Source organism: Pagrus pagrus (genome assembly GCF_965226575.1).
Source record: "Pagrus pagrus genome assembly, chromosome: 5".
Classification (NCBI taxonomy): Eukaryota; Metazoa; Chordata; class Actinopteri; order Spariformes; family Sparidae; genus Pagrus; species Pagrus pagrus.
The window spans coordinates 15624015-15639835 of record NC_140189.1 but is presented as its reverse complement, the minus strand read 5'-3'; the positions used below and the strand labels follow the sequence as shown (position 1 = coordinate 15639835).

Here is a 15821-nt window from a genome sequence, read left to right as displayed (position 1 = left end):
TTTGCTGCACACATTGAAATGTAGCTTCATCTGTGGAACATCATTCAGTCCCAGCTTACATGTTGTCAAATTCATTTATCCAGTGGTGCGAATGACTACAGCTAAAAATAACCCCTCCTCCCAGTAGTAACTGAGTGTGGAACGACAGTCATCCCAGTTCAAAACACTGGGACGCATTCCATCCTACCAGGAGGTGTCCACCATGTGGCCTGCTCAATAGGCTGCCACGCTATTGTCTGTGTGGAGATCAATTAGAAACCCTGCAAACTTAAAGTCAAGCTGAAATGAAAAACGCTTCTTTTCCTTTAACCATTTGAGGTTGAACAGAAACCACAAACATCATAATGACTGCACCAGACCAAGCCTTTTTGATTCATAATACAAAATGATCATCCATCAGTGACCTAACCCAGGTTTTCTGCAAATTTGCTGCAAATGTTACGACCACAATTAACCCTCCTGCTCTCTCACTGGCAGGCTCCGCCACATCAAACATGCTGGGTGAAAGAATTAAGTCAGAATGGGCAGCTGCAATTTTCTCTCCTTTAAACTCCGCTACTGGCGGCCTATAGGAGCAGAGGGAAAAAAGGCAGTATGGGAAAGTGGGTTAAAGTTCAATCAGGGAAGAAGGCAAGTGAGGCAACGCTGCAGCCTGTTCCCACAGTGGAGGAAGTGGCACCGTGCTCAGTGCCTCTCAGAGTTGTTGGTTTGGATCCCGGTAACAAAGAATGATACTGAGTGATTATTGATGTGGATGCATGAGGCGGGATGGTGGAGGGACGTGCTCCTGCAGACGGAGCAGAAGACTATGTGGGGGCAGGGTTTTTACAGGGGTTAAAGGTCACAAGCCTCCTGGGTTCCTTTGACCAGCGCAGCGCCGAGTGGACGACAGACACGGGCTCGTGAAACTATCCGCAGGCCAGTCAGCAAATTTAGAGTTTGCAGGGAAAGTTTTCACGGGAGAAACGAGAGAAGAAACGTCTGCGTTTGATACCAAACAACCACGAGGGATCTCGTGTTTGTGAGCGGGTTTTAAGGACATCCGCAAAGACTGCGTCGCCCCGGCGCTCCTCTCCTCCCCTCCCCTCCCATCCCCCCTCATCCACCCCCACAAAGAGAAAAACAACAAAAAAAAGATGCTCTCACAATTTCATGCACGACAGAACTTTTTGTTTGTGCAACAGAGGGCTGCAGAGGGGACAACATCTGCGGGCGAAGGTACCGAGCGACGTCGGGAGTTTTCTGCACGATTCTCTCAAATGAATGAACCTCAACACAAAGCAAAGGTAGGCTGAGTGCAGCTCCTGCTCTTTCTTCTGTTACGGATCACACATGTGCTCTCTGTGCTCGTTTTAAAAAAAGTTTGAATGATCTAAAAAAAAAAATGTTCAGATTTTGTTTATGTCGCCTCGTCGCTGTGCTGCGTCTTTAAAGGAAACCAGGGCGCGTGGTCAACACGTCTCAGTCTTAACGCTTATATGACTTTTGTTTAGCTCGTGCGAGTCGGACCGTGTGTTTGGTTGTGCAGGAGTCGCTTTGATTTGTCTCTTAAAGTTGGTTTGTTCGTGTCTTTGTTGGCTGTGCGAGCGCGTGGGGCTCATCCAGGATCTATTTTATTAATCCGCACAGTGACATATTGAGCCTCCCCCTGCTGACCAGCTGCTGCTGTTTGTCTCAGTGAATAAACGATGTGTGATTCACATCATTATTTAATTGACGGCGGTTGACACGCGCGTCGTCGCATCACGAGACTGTTGGCGCCACTTTGTTAAAACTGACACGGCGCCTCGGTAAACTCACTGTAACTCAGTTATAGTCTCCAGTCAAAGATCGTAGAGGAATCAACACGATGTGTAATAATCTGTGTTTTTCAGCGCGTGTTTTTAAAACACGGGGCCTCTGAGTTTAAACTCCACCTCGTGTGTGGTTTGAATGGACAGTCATTGAGACTGTGGAGGTTGTAAAAGTGTTTACTCAACTCTTACTTTATACTTCTTCTTTACTAGGGTTTCAGATTGAATTTTGTACTTTTTACTCCACTACATTGATCTGAATATTAATAATAATCAAATGATATAATACAGTAGTGACACTCTGTAAAGGACCAGTCTGTGTTTTAAGGCCTTTTCTTTCTTCTTTTGACTTTTTTTTTTGACATTTATGTCAATAATATGCCTACTCATGTGCTTTTACTTAAGTAACAATGTGTATGCAGGAGTTTTTCATGTAATGGAGTAGTTTTACTGCTTTTTTCTTTAAACAAAGAACTTCCCATCACCGTCACCTTTAAATTGAACTCAAAGTTAAGAAAGCTCTGGTCCTGCACTTGTTGTTTTTGCCCTCTAAAAGTTAAATTAGAAGGTTTTTTGTAATTTAAAAAAAAAATGTAGAATAACTTTGCAAAAAGATTTTAGAAGTCTTCATCAGCAATAATACGATGTAGCCTGTGAAACATCCACCTCAAGTCTCCGATCAGTGCAAGGCAACATTTGCACAAAGGATTGCACTTCTTTCTTTCATTCTTTCTTTCTTTCTTTCTTTCTTTCTATTTAAAGAAACACAAAGGAAAATTAGACATTATAGCAACAGTGTAGAAAAAAACAAGCAACATAGAATATAAAGAATATAAAATAAAGCATGTATCCATTATCTGATGAAGAGTAAGAATAAATAAATATTTCTCTTTTGTTCCACTTTTCAATGAATGTTGTTCTGTTTCAGATGGTCCGGACTGGAGGTGTCTTTCCTGGAGAAAAGATTGGAAGTAATTCCAGTACATCAGTCCTCTCCTACGTCCTCTGCCTGCCTGTCTTGCGGTCCTCCAGCTAAGGTGCATCTAGTGTAGTTAGTGGTGTAGTTCAGTATCTACTGCCCTAGTTGCTCCTTCTGGCTGGAGGGCTTGTTGTTTTGTCAGAGTCGATAATTTTCTTCACATTTGCTCCGAAAACGACTTCATCTGTGTGATGAAACGCTTAATGTCCAACACTAATGTGAATGACTTCTGTATGTTAGACTTCTGTATTTATTATGTGAATATCTTGTGTTACATGAGGTGAATAAACTGTCTCACATTTATCCGTGTGTGCTCGGGCCTCTTCAGTGACTCATGACTTTCTGGCTCTGGAGCTGAACGTGCTGTCGACTTTGCAGTCCCAAAGTGCTCACAGTGCAGGTAGTACACACAGATCTACTGCAGTTTGTGCACTTCAGGTACTTCTGGTCACCTCCCCTCATTCATCAGCCTGTTCTCACACTCGAAGGTGGAAAACTCTGGTGGCTCTACAGCGAGTTTTGTTGGTTTGCTCTCAGCTTCTGCCAGTCCTTGCTGTGCAAATCCATGCAAAGCTCTCTGTTCCTCAGACACGCAGCCAAAAAAGGAGATATGGGTTTTTGTTTTCTGTTGTTCCAAGCTTTGATGAACACATGGAGCACTAAACAATTCACCGCAAGCACAAGAGAGCAGATGTTGTTTGCAGTCACGTTATGGCATCTCAACATTAAGTTTCTTGACGTTGCTGTTTGTCTCGCTGTTTTCAGGTGGATGACTTCACAATTTCAATACTCCAGAAAATGAAAAGAAATTGCACAGTATCCATCTGCAATCCGCCAGATGTTTAGAGCAGCTGCACATTAATCACTCATTTCTGTGGAAACGTGGTAGAGAAATTGTCTTGATGGTGCTTTGGTTCGGCTTTAAAGGTGCACATGGTAGTTTTGGAGAAGACGTCTGAATCAGAAGAGAGAGATTTTAATTGACTTTAACTGATAAACTAAAAAAACAATCTGACCTTAAAGGACAACACAGTTTCTTACCGTTTTACTTTGTTTATATGTGGCGGACCCTGCCACCTTTCCAGCTTCAAACAGTGTTCTTGGGACCTTATCTTCCTCTGAGAACAGCTTGTTTATTCAGTTTTGCAAAAGATGAAGAACTCTGAGTTTGTATAATTACCTCATTAAAATTGTTTGTTAAAGGTGATATTTGTAAGAGAAGTTGATTTTCGAGTCTCATTCCCAACTCGTCAAAAACTGAAGCTTTGAGATGGCGGCCAACCCGTCCTTAAAACCCAAAGCGTCATTGTTCGATGGGTCGGCAATGGGACTCAAAAATAAACTTTTCATACAAATAGCACCTTTTGGATTTCTTCTCCAGAACTACAAAGTGCCCCTTTTTAACAAACTGTGTTCAAAGCAGTGCAGAGAGGATGAGTTACACGTTGGCCTCTCTGGTGCCTGACGCACACTGACCACTAGATGGCACCATTTCAGCTTTATTGGCTCCATTGGATCTGAGTGGAAGTAAAATATCTATCCACTCAAGAGGAGGAGAAATAATCAGTGTGAAATAAAATGGCACTTTGTAGTTGAATTAGATTTATGTGAACATTAAAGACAAGAGGAGGCTGTTAATGTTCACTTTTACTCGTTTTGTGCTGACGTACGAGTGTTGTGCTTGCTCTCTGTACACACTTTCCATGCTTTTGAATAATAAAAGCTCATTTTCAGATCATATCAACGCCTACATGTCATTTACTATGTAACATACCTGTGTGTGCATGCCGTGCCTCTGCCGTGTGGATAGTAAAGCACACAGGTACTGTGCCCTAATTGCATCCTCTAACATGCAGCACCATTCATCTGACACGACAACAGCCCGTGCCCCCCCGCCTCCCTCCTCCTCTGTATCAGCTCACATCACTGCTGTTACACGAGACATAGCAGATCTCTACACGCGCAGGCTCACGCTGTGCCGGGCGCGCTCCCCATCTATCCGGGGCTCGTTCATCTGTGCGCAGAGAGCTGAGAGTCAGTGCGCCAAGTGAAGAGCGACTCAGAAGTTCTCAGCGGCGGAGAAGCTTCACCAGAGAGGCTGAGCAGAGCGGAGCAGCTCTCCAGACTCCAGGCGGGCGGAGTGTCGAGGACGAGGGAAGGATGCTGATCCGAGCCGAGCCGGGAGCCGCTGCCTCTTCACCTCATCAGCGCAGACACGGATTCCTCCTGTAACTTTGAGTGTGTTCAAGTTGATCTCAGCTCGTCTTTAAACGTCCGGTTTGGCCGTAGGTGCCGCTCGCCTGCCTGCCATGCCTGCTCCATCGGTCCGCGGCGCGCTCTTTCTGTGCGCCTTCCTCCAGATGTTCGCGCTGCCCGGCGGACAGACTGTGCCAAACTGCCAGGAGGTTCGCACGGTGTTTCACTCTCTGCACCCCGGCTCCAAGTGGGTGCCCGAAAACCCAGTGTCAGGTAACTGTCATCAACTTACAGTCGTGTTTTACGCACATGATTAACCTGTCTTATTGATTTCTACCATTTTATCTCTGACTGTAAACACTCAGAGGACATCAGCATCACAACAGTTCTTTAACACCACCAAGCCTTTCCTACTCCTCGTTTCAAGGCTGCTGACTTCTCCAGTGTGCGAGAGTCAACCCACACACACTCTCCATCCCTCTGGCTGAACGTTTTCTAACCTCCTAGTTAAAAAAAAAATGCAGGTTGAATCACATAAACCAGCAGTTAAGTGTTAAATAACAAGCGTACAAGATCGATCCGGTATTGATCCGAACATGGAGCCAAGTAACATTTCCTGAATAACTTTTGGTTTGGTCAGTGCTTCTGGAGGCTGGAGGCAGATGTGAGCATCTCTCTGTCATGTGGGTTTAAATCTCCTGCTGAGTTTGGGAGGATTTTTTTTGTGCCACAGATGATGACGGACTGCACACAAGGATCAGCATTCAGACTGCTCTCTTGGCAGCTTCTCCTCAGCCACAATGTGTCACAGAATATAGATTAGTGGTGTGATATGAATTGTGACCACACTGAGAGCATATTTGGATCATTAGTGTTCCCCGGAGCTCAAATATCACTGGCTGGGAGGGAAGTGTCTCGAGGAAAGGGACCTGACTTTTGAGACGCCGAGGAAAAACACACCAAGATAATTCCTAGATTATTCCTGTCTCTGTGGGACGGAGGAACAGACTCCTCTCGTCCTATTTTGCAGAACACAGCGTGTCGGTGTACCGCCGGAGCCTGTTGCATGTCGTCTGAATCAGTATGTAAATGGAGATGCCTCTCATGTGGCTGAATCACAGCCAGCTGCAAATGTTAATTGGGTGTTTTAGTGTCATGTCAGCACAGGCAAGTGCTCCAGGTTAACTGTTTTCTCTCTCTGCACTCCCAGCATGCACTTCTCACACTCCTCACTCCCACCTGATTCAAAGAGGTTTACCAAATAACACTAAATGCTCTGTGAAGGCATCACAAAGTGCTTTAAATCAAACAGCGGGGAACATCAGCGATGCACTTTGAAGCATATTTTGTCACGCTCCCTCGACCCCCTTTTTTATTCTCCCGTCCAACCACCGAGCCCCGCATTTCCCCGCGCATCCATCTTTAATCACACACCCTCCACCTCCTCGGCCATCAAACATTTTATCAGCCAGCCGAAGGGGGAATCATCGTAGCAGGCCAAGAGAAATATTTAGCCGGATGCAGAGCAGCCCCTTCTCTGAGGGCTCAGTCTGATTCCACACCATCACTTACACTGAGAATCAATTCACCAGTCAGCCAAAGGACAATCCATCCCGGCCTGTTAAGAGGTAGTTTGGTTTACTTGTTCCCACGATGCCCATGGCTGCTCTGCTGTAGATTAATTTGCTGGTTTTATTAAGTGATGGCTGTACAACAAGTAACTGATGATGATGTAGAACAGGGATTGAAAACCTTTCAGCCCGTAAGATTCTGGTTCTGCTGACGTTTCCTGTCTTTATTAATAGATTATAAACATGGTTTTGAATTGATGTATTAGTTCAGACACTACCTCCCCGAATCCCAGATAAGTCCCACTTGGATTTCTGTTTATAGAGTTATAGACGTTGTCTGTGGCCTGTTTCCTCTCTCTGGGCTCTTATCGACTCTAGACCCTCGAAAAGATTTATTTTTTAGCACAGAAAATAAACATTCATCATATTTGTACATTCTTTCTCCATAAAACATAAAAAAATTGAAATATTTCTTGTTACATGTTCATTTCCTTATTTTCTTCATCAAATGAGAGACAAAGTGAAAATGTACCACTTCCAAACATTTCCACATACAGGATTTTGGTTATGTCAGAAAAAAGTTGATGTTTGCAACTGTGTGCAAGCACAGTAAAAGTATAACCCATGGGAGAAAACCATTTTAATCCTTATATTGTTTTTTTAAATTATATTACACTCTGTATTCTGTACATGCAGGTTTCATGTCCTGGTGACAGTTGAAAGTGAAGTAATGGCTCTCTTCCCATTTATTTTGATAGGGGCCTCGTCCTGTAAGCTGAAGTAACGGCCTTGGGGCGTTCCCAAAATGGCTGCCCAGTGGCAAGACTTACTAAAAAAAAACTTTGTTACTATTTAGGAAGTAAAGCACAAGAAATCACAAGAAAACTCCAAGGCTCTCTCTTTCAAACTATTAAAATGCTTTTATTGTCACGGCACGGTCATGTGAGATTTTAAAACAAACCTGCGTTTGTTCAGAGAGTCGGTCTTTTTTCGACTCCCCTGATGAAGGTTTGATGCTGAAACGTGTCGGACTTTGTTTTTAAGTATAGTCCTGTGTTGGTTTCCTGATTTGTTTTGAATTAAGCCTGTGAACGTGGCCGAAGGCTGCTTGCACATTATATCACCAACATAAACAAGTGAAGTCGGTTGTGTGTAAAAACTGTTGATTCCACACTGAGAAACCACAGGGAGATGAGGCTATAACCATTTATTTATCCTTCTTCTTTAAGTTTTAATTATACTTTAATGATTATCGGGGTAATATTGTGGATTGCGATTACGTTGGATAGGGTAATAGTGACATGACATTTTTATCGTCCCATGCCTAACCCCGATCCAAAGAGCATATCTAACAAACTCAATGTGAGTCCAGGAAGTCCTCCTACCCTTATAATAAAAAAAACACATGGGTCAGTACAGATGCCCAATTAGATCTTAACTTTCATTAGGTTTTAACATTTGTCCCATGGAGCCACATCTGAAAAAGAGCTCTGTAGTTAGATATGATTGATACAGACTGACACAACTGTACCAGAATAATACCAGCAAGACTTAAACCTCAGTAAAATCCATCCCAACATGTGCAGAACACAATAATAAAGCAGATATTAAACTGTTGATATTGTCTAAAGACTCTCTAAACCCTCCCAGAGGGATCTCTCAGGACCGCACTTTGGGAACCAATGCATTAAAATATAATGGGACGTGCTATCAGGTCTCACAGCTGAAACAAAACGAGTGGGGAAATGGATTAAAACAGATTTAATGGAATTATGTTCTAATAGATTTTAGAGAAGACTCGAAGAGAGAGACTTCAGCTCATTTAGCGCGGCCTGCAGTGAGGACGTCACACGGCCTTGGCTCGAGTCTTTCATACAGTAAATTAGTGAAGTCTCTTCACACTGGCACCAACAGATTTTTGAAGGATGAGGCGTGAACCCAGAGAGAAGCGATGGTAACCTTGTAGAAATGTGTGATTCATTTGAAGGAGTAATGCAGCCGTTTGCAACCTTTTTGGCTCGTAGCCGCTTGAAACAGAGAGCTGTAGATTATTTATGTTTTGTTATGTGGATTACTTTCATGAGTAAAATTCACAAGAAAATAAGAAAAGATTAAAGTCTTCCAGATTAAACAGGATTTGATTTGAGACAAGCTGTTTTTTTCTGCTTACTCTCGCGTCTGCCGTCTCTCGATTTGTTGTTTATCAGTGTGTGTGCGTAAAAAGTTGCCTTACCAAACATTACATCATCGACAATCATCACTTTCACTCATTCTCGCTCACAGTAATATATTCTGGTTTTCTCTGTGTAGATACACATTCGGGGACCTCCTGAAAATGTTGTATTATTCCCAAAAAGTCACATTCTCTTCCTAAATGAATTATAAATGTGCTTTCTATTAAGAAAACGTGACACATATTGAATTTCCGGGCATGCTTCCAGTATCCACACTGTCCTTTATGTCCAGGCTTGACATTGACATGTCCATCATCATTCCAGACAATATTGAAGCAGTTCATAAAACTTTTAAAAGTAATTCCCAGAATGAGACAGAGTTATGGCCCAAGGCTTGTACTTTAGGTAGGATATCCATAAATCCCAGCTCTTCTACTTTTGTCTTAATGAGCTCACTTTTTTTTTTCTTTTTTTACTTTTTCCAAAAGCATGAAATATGCAGTCACTTCTCATATATTCAGTCCATTTTTGTTGGCCATGCCTCATCCATAATATATCTCCGTCATTAATTTTATAGAGAATAAGTTGAAGGTTTACACTCACGGTTACATTTCCTGTAATTGTCCTGAACTTTGCGCTCGCTGGAAAAATTTGGCGAGTAAATGCGCAACAGAGCGCTTGTCGCGCGGCCTAATGCGACACGAGTTCTTCGTCGAGGCGTGCGGGGAATGAAAGATTGATGAAATTAAATGTTGGGGATGGCTCGCTGTGATTTGACTGGGGATGTATCGCTTGCCGTGTGCGACGGTGGAGTAGCCTGTATTGATATGGTGAACAGTGTGGGGGAGATGGCTGATTCAGAGACACGTCCGCAGGAAGGCAGAGCAGAATTCTAATAATGCTGCATGAGGCGCCGGGGGGCAAGGAAAATAAAATAAATAAAATAAAAGCAGAGAAAACAAAAGTTTCTCTTCCCACCGATGTGATTCAAAAGCAGTGCGTGTGTAGAGGAGCGGTGTTACAACAAAACTGCTGTAGGAGTATCACTCACTGCTTTGTTGTGGCTGATGCTGTGGGTGGTTGTAGTGTCTGAAGGTGAAATGGAGGCTGGGTGTCAGTTCGCTCCATCGTGCCGCCGTGTGTGTGGATGAGTTGCACGAGCAGCTTGGTCGAGCACTTACCCCAGGACATGAGAGTGAGAGCTGCTCCATCAGTGTCAGCGGCGGTTTTGAGCAGAGGATGTGGTGGATCACTGACAGCGGCGGCTGACCTGATTCATGAGAAGAGCATCAGATTCTCACTTAATGGAAGAGTGGTACTAGTTTGCTGGAGGCTGCGCTGACAGCTGCCACTTATTTTAACAGAAAATCCTGCACAGTGGTCCTGCAGAGGAGTTGTTTTTCTCTCCCTGAGCTGAAACAATTACAGTTTGGTGTTGGTTGATACTGCTAAAGAGGGTGTTAAAAAAAAAGGGTCCAGGAGTTGCGTCTCTCTCAGTAATTAGCTGCAGGGTCGGGTCATCTGAGCTTGTTGTTGATCGTGACAAACAAAGAACAAACGCTCCTGCTGTTTAAACGACACCCTGGACGTGACCAATCACTGGATCGGCTTGACCTGAAGCGAGAGGTCTTTGTTCCTTATTAAGCGCTGTTTTGTGTTTTGTTTACTCGGTCTCTCTTTTTTGAGAACCCCCCTCTTTAATGAAGGGCACTTGTGTTGTTTTGTGTACACTTTAAAAAAAAAAAACAGCAGAAAATCGGGCTCTTTCACATTCACGCTTGCAGCTTTCAAATTATTGCTTCATCAAACGACTTAAAAGTGGAGCAGTGAGCAAAGCACTAAAAATACTTAAAACAATTGTAATCCCCAGTAGCTAATGATATTATTATTCCTTGGCTTGCTTGTAAATCGTGCTATCTTTATTTCATTTATTGTCTCTACAAAGTGACACCGGCTCATTTTGCCCTGGAGAGGAAGCCAAGGAGTCCCCACACGCTTCGCCTCGACACTGGTAGCTGATGTTTAATTTATGCTCATAATGAACAGCTTTTAACATATTCTATATCTTAATACAACTTGTTTTTCCCCCATGGTCTCCATCATTAAACTTGCATAGTGATAGCTTTCTAATTGGCGCTGGGAAACCGAGAGACACACACTGTATTTGTGGCTGTCCCCTTTCCCTTGCTTGTTAAAGCAGCGAGGGGAGGGACTCCTCTCGTCTGTGTGTACACAGGACGCTTTGAGCCCCTGCTGGAGTTTTCACCCGTGGCATTTCAGCAGAAACTCTCTGTCTTGAGAGGAGCGGCGAAGGGACTGTCACAAACTGAAGGGCGATCAATGTGTTTCTGAAAAGGCTTTCAAAGACCTTGACTGTCTTGAAAACGCCAGCTGTCCTGCGTGTCGAATCGTCTGGCCCACCATTTCAGAGTATTGATTCAACGTACGTAATAATTTAAAGGCGTCACCTTGGACTGAGCTTGTACGCTGGGGGAAATTTACATCTAAATTGCTCCCGGGCCCTGCACCTTGTCTCTCTTCATTTTCTTTGAGAGAATTGGCCATCAGGACACAAAAATCGACTAATTAACCAATAACGCACCGATAGAGAGGTGCTCTCTGTGCTCGATAGCTATTAAGCGCGAGGTGGGTGAAGTGAAACAAGCTCAGGACAAAACTGCGGTGATGACAATGACTAAAAAAAAAAAAAAGAAAGAAAAAAAGAGGGGGGAGGAGAAAACGAGCTGAGCCTAAAGCAAAGAGCAGAAGCAGGAGGCTTATTCCCAAGTGATCTGTCAGTCACAGAGAAGGCTTTATTTAGATGGCGTGATTTTATTATTTGTGAAACTCTACGGGGAATCATTTTCCCGCCGAACCCCTCACTTATTCCTCACCACTGTGGAGCCTCTGTAATGAAACGCATTTATCATCCGCAAAACGACAAATGTGCAGATGAAACTGTCTGTTTTGCCGGAGATAATTGCTAAATCCCCGTCTCTCTCCTCTGCACCGGCCTCACTCCCCTCACCTGTGGTGCTATTGACAGCTTAATAATTTTGCCCCTGCAGTCTGAAATTAACTTGATCTTATCTGTCAGGAGTCCTTTGTCGGTATTGATTTAAGATATTAAGCCTGTCAGTATGCATACAAAAGGTGCAGAGTGACAGTTTTATTGCCTGTTTCACTCATTAGACTCCACACCTTAAAGCCCGTTTGGGAGTCGGGAGAGAGTTAGCCAAAGCTGCTCTCTGTTTGACTCTTCAGTACTTATTAATTATCAACGCCTTCACTCTGTTGCATCTCCCGCTATAGTTTAACTTCCTGCCATGCCTGCTGTTTTCATTGTTACGGTCTGAGATCTGCTTCTGAAGATCTATTGTTTGCAGATGTCACAGAGACAAAGCCTCAATGGAGATATTCACTTTTTTATATTAAGATAAAGCCTCCATCTCAACAAAAGCCTTCTGACACGCTTGTTATCAAGACTTCTCTGATATAAATATATATCCACGATCCGAGCCCTCCCTCCAAATTAATCTCTCCGCTTCCGTCTCTTTATCCGCCGCACCCCGAGCAGCTGAAGCTGGCAGACTCCCCTGACATTTGTTTACCACACCATCAATCAGGCCCTTGTCACTGACGCCTCTCAGGCAGCAGATCCTGCAGACAACTCCTCGACGCAGCTTGGCACGTTACGACTGCAGCCTCCGCCGAAGCTTTCAACAGCCACATGGGACAGAGCGAGAGGGAGGGAAGCACTAAGGAGAGGGAACTCCTCTTTGTGTTTAAAACATCAGATGGTTGTGCCCTATTTATGTCGGTGTGATGTCTTGGGTGTGCATCGCCTTGGAGAAGGGATTTGGGAATACGCTGGAAATTTAAGGCTTGTGTAGAAAGTGCAGTGGACCTTTCTTCTTCAACGGAGGTGTTTCGACACAGACTTGTGAGATCTGCAGTTTACAGTGCATTTGTGTCGCTCCGTCATTAGTTTACTTTGAACTTACACACCTTTTATGTTTCACACTTCTGAAGAGACATTGTGATCGCAGAGGCATGCTCAGAAAGAAAGAACGTCTCTTTGTCAAAGATGTCCTTCTGTGCATCGTCACATAAAGCTCCAGTTCATTAAGTGTCGCTCTCGCAGCAGCTGAGGCACTTTCCCTATCCTTGGTCAGACTGAATTCCAACCTCGTCGTCTTTATCTGCCTCCTCGCTCGGGTTTTTGCGGTTCCAAATGGAATTAATTTCTCTGGGCCGTTTGTTCTTTGATCCGGTTGTGTGCGGCTGCGTCGCACCCTCAATGACACATCCTTGTCACCTTAGTTTTGCTTTCGTGAGGCTTACATCCGCACCTTTCAGAAGTGCTCTGGGAATCCAATTATTTCTCATCTGTGTAAACAACTTGTAGTGTCAGTGGCCTGGCGCAGGAATGTTGTTTCATCACCTTCAATGTGTTTTTTTTTCAAAATATCATACATAGTGAAAGCACGCTGAATCCTGGGTTTGTTTGTCTGCCTCTGAACGGCTCCTGGCTCTCATCTTTGCACCTAGAGTGTATTTTTTTATTTGATCCTCTTTGTGAGTGTGGCCTGGAGTGGTGGGGAAACTTCTGTTGACCAAATGGATGAACACAGCCTAGATATATATCTTGAACGTATTTATTTTTGACTTCAGCGCTGCTAATAATGCAGCCTCTACATAATGATCCTCTGCTCATTAAGGCTGCAGAATCTGCTGTAGTGTTTCCTATGTTTAGCATGCAGATGATGCAGCTGAATCTTTTTCTGTGTGCGTGAAGGAAGAGGCTTCTGTTCTGTGAACATTAAACAAAAGTGGCTTTTGCAGCTCCTTCCCTTTGCTCATCTCGACTTCTGTCCTGTCTCTGCTGGTTTCCTGCCAGGTGCGGATCTGCAGGTCTGCCAAACCAAAGGCCCGACCTGCTGTTCCAAGAAGATGGAGGAGCGGTATCAGGTAGCCGCACGCAGCAACATGGAGTCGGGCCTGCAGGTTGTCAGCGCTCAACTCAAGCGTCTTATCATCGGGAATGCTGCCATATTCCAAGGTAAGCAGTGAGCGCCTAAGATGTTTTTTGAACGAGCCCAGAGAGAAAACGGCATCATAAACCGATAATTGACATCCTCAAAACAAGGCAGTCGGTATCCACTTACTTGACTACGCATCCCTGGTTGCATCAGCAGCTCACTCCTCCAGACAGTGAGTCACATATAAATAAAGAAGCAGCATAAAGCACGCAGACAGGGATGAGACGCTCAGCTGCTGCTCAACTAAATGTTAGAATGGCAGAGACGTGCGGTTAAAGTGACTTTAGATGTAGTGTGCGCTTGTCGGTGCCAGACATGTTGTTCTAGAAAGTGACAGCCTCCTGAGATTTTGGCGCAGTGCAGTCAGAGATGGCTGTTATTCACAGAGTGAAAATAGCCAGTCAGCAGTGGTCCTGGAAAGCACTCACAGATGAGAGGGGTCAGAGGAGGCTGGCTGGTGTGACTGGTGCTAAACCAACAGATGTATTGACAGCTCAGTGCAACAGTGATGTGAAAAATGTGCATAAATCAAACCTGGAGATCGCAGCATCTCAACTGCTCTCAGCTGCGAAGACGAGGATGAAGGTGCGGGAGGCAGGTGACGATGAAATGATACCTGGTCTAATGGCCGAAGCAGATATGTTATAAAAGTCAGCAGAAACTAAGTGACACTGTCAAATCAGCATTTCTTTGTGGGGTTGTTGCTTTAAAGAAGTGAAGCTGCTCTGGAGGCAAAATATAATCCCAGTTGACACCATGTGAACATAACAGAGCTCATGCTTAAATTTACTCATCACTGATGATCTGATTAAAGTAACTGTCTTGGGAGCTATGCTTTTTCAGTCAGATGAGAAGATCGATGCCAGTGGTGGAAGGCAACTAAGTACATTTCCTAAAGTATGTAACTGTTTTACGTTAAAATAACAGCTTCTAAAACATTTTGATGGTACACTGACCGGTCATAGGGAGAACAGTGTCTCCGTCAGTCCCACTCTACACCCCAATCACTTGTATTTGAGTGATTAGGATCCTCCCAGTAGAAGTACAGAATGCTTCATACACCATCAGTGTGAAACTGGATCATATTTTATGTCCTCCAGCTACAGCTTCTCGATGGACATCTAGCTTTACTTGTTGCTAAAGTTACCTCTAACCGCTAACTGAAGCTGCCTTTAGCTAGTTAGCTCACCTGATATTACACGTGATAATATTGTTACAACTTTGTGTTGAGACAAAATACCATTTCTTACACCGTGTTGCTTTATGTACAAGTTTGAGGTACAAATTGAGTATTTCCATTTTATGCCACTTGATACTGTGAGTCCACTTCAGAGGGTACTTTTAACTTCACATCATTGATTTGACAAATACTTATTACTATTTATTAATTAACCTTCATATAAGGATTTTACGGAAAAGACAAAACAATGATAAAATACAATGTATTGTTAAAGTTCAAAGCAGTATTTCCAGCCTTTTCGGCATGTAACCCTGTTATAAAAAAATAATGCCGTGACTCAAACACTTTCTTGTGGACTGTTGCAACTACACAGGCTACTTGGCAAACTTTTGGGAGATATTGCTGCTGTGTTCACTTTTTCTACCCTTCTTCAGGTATTCTGGTGCTACTGTTTACCATGATGGTTTTAATTTTGTTTTACTGTACAGTATAAGTAACATTTTTTACACTGGAAACAAAAACTTCAACAGAAGCAACACTTGTAAACTTTACGAACTGGCGTCAAGTAATCTCCCGGAGAGCAAAGAGGTACACAGCTTTTCCCTCACAGTGCAGCCGTATTAGTAACAGTTGTTTTGAAATATCCTTTTCACATTTAATGTTGAGCTCTTTTTTTTTTTTTATCACCCGACACAGGCCTTTTCAATCCAGCGCAGCAGCTCTGTTTACTGTCTCGGGGTTTCTTTAAGTGGGATGTGCAGACTCGCTGGGCCAACTTTTTTGAGCACACACTCATCGGTTGTGAAACGCAGCACCATCCTGACATGCCAATTAAAACTTGGGGTTTAATGGGGACCGAGGGGTTTGCTTGACGTGGTTGTTCCAC

At 43.7% G+C, this 15821-nt stretch overlaps 1 protein-coding gene and 1 long non-coding RNA gene across 2 annotated transcripts in view; both read left to right on the top strand.

The window, feature by feature from the left end:
• The first annotated feature begins 844 nt into the window (after positions 1-844).
• LOC311257616 lies at positions 845-3075 on the top strand. Its single transcript, XR_014622643.1, has 2 exons — positions 845-1286; positions 2722-3075. It is a non-coding gene; the product is annotated as an uncharacterized lncRNA (long non-coding RNA).
• Positions 3076-4733: 1658 nt separating this feature from the next.
• The window catches only part of gpc3 (glypican 3), a 113693-nt gene continuing 102605 nt past the window's right edge, over positions 4734-15821 (top strand). The window contains exons 1-2 of the mRNA XM_084353577.1: positions 4734-5241; positions 13614-13775. Of these exons, the coding sequence (XP_084209703.1) occupies positions 5082-5241; positions 13614-13775 (322 nt within the window). The 5' untranslated portion in view covers positions 4734-5081. The remainder of the gene's footprint in view (positions 5242-13613; positions 13776-15821) is intronic.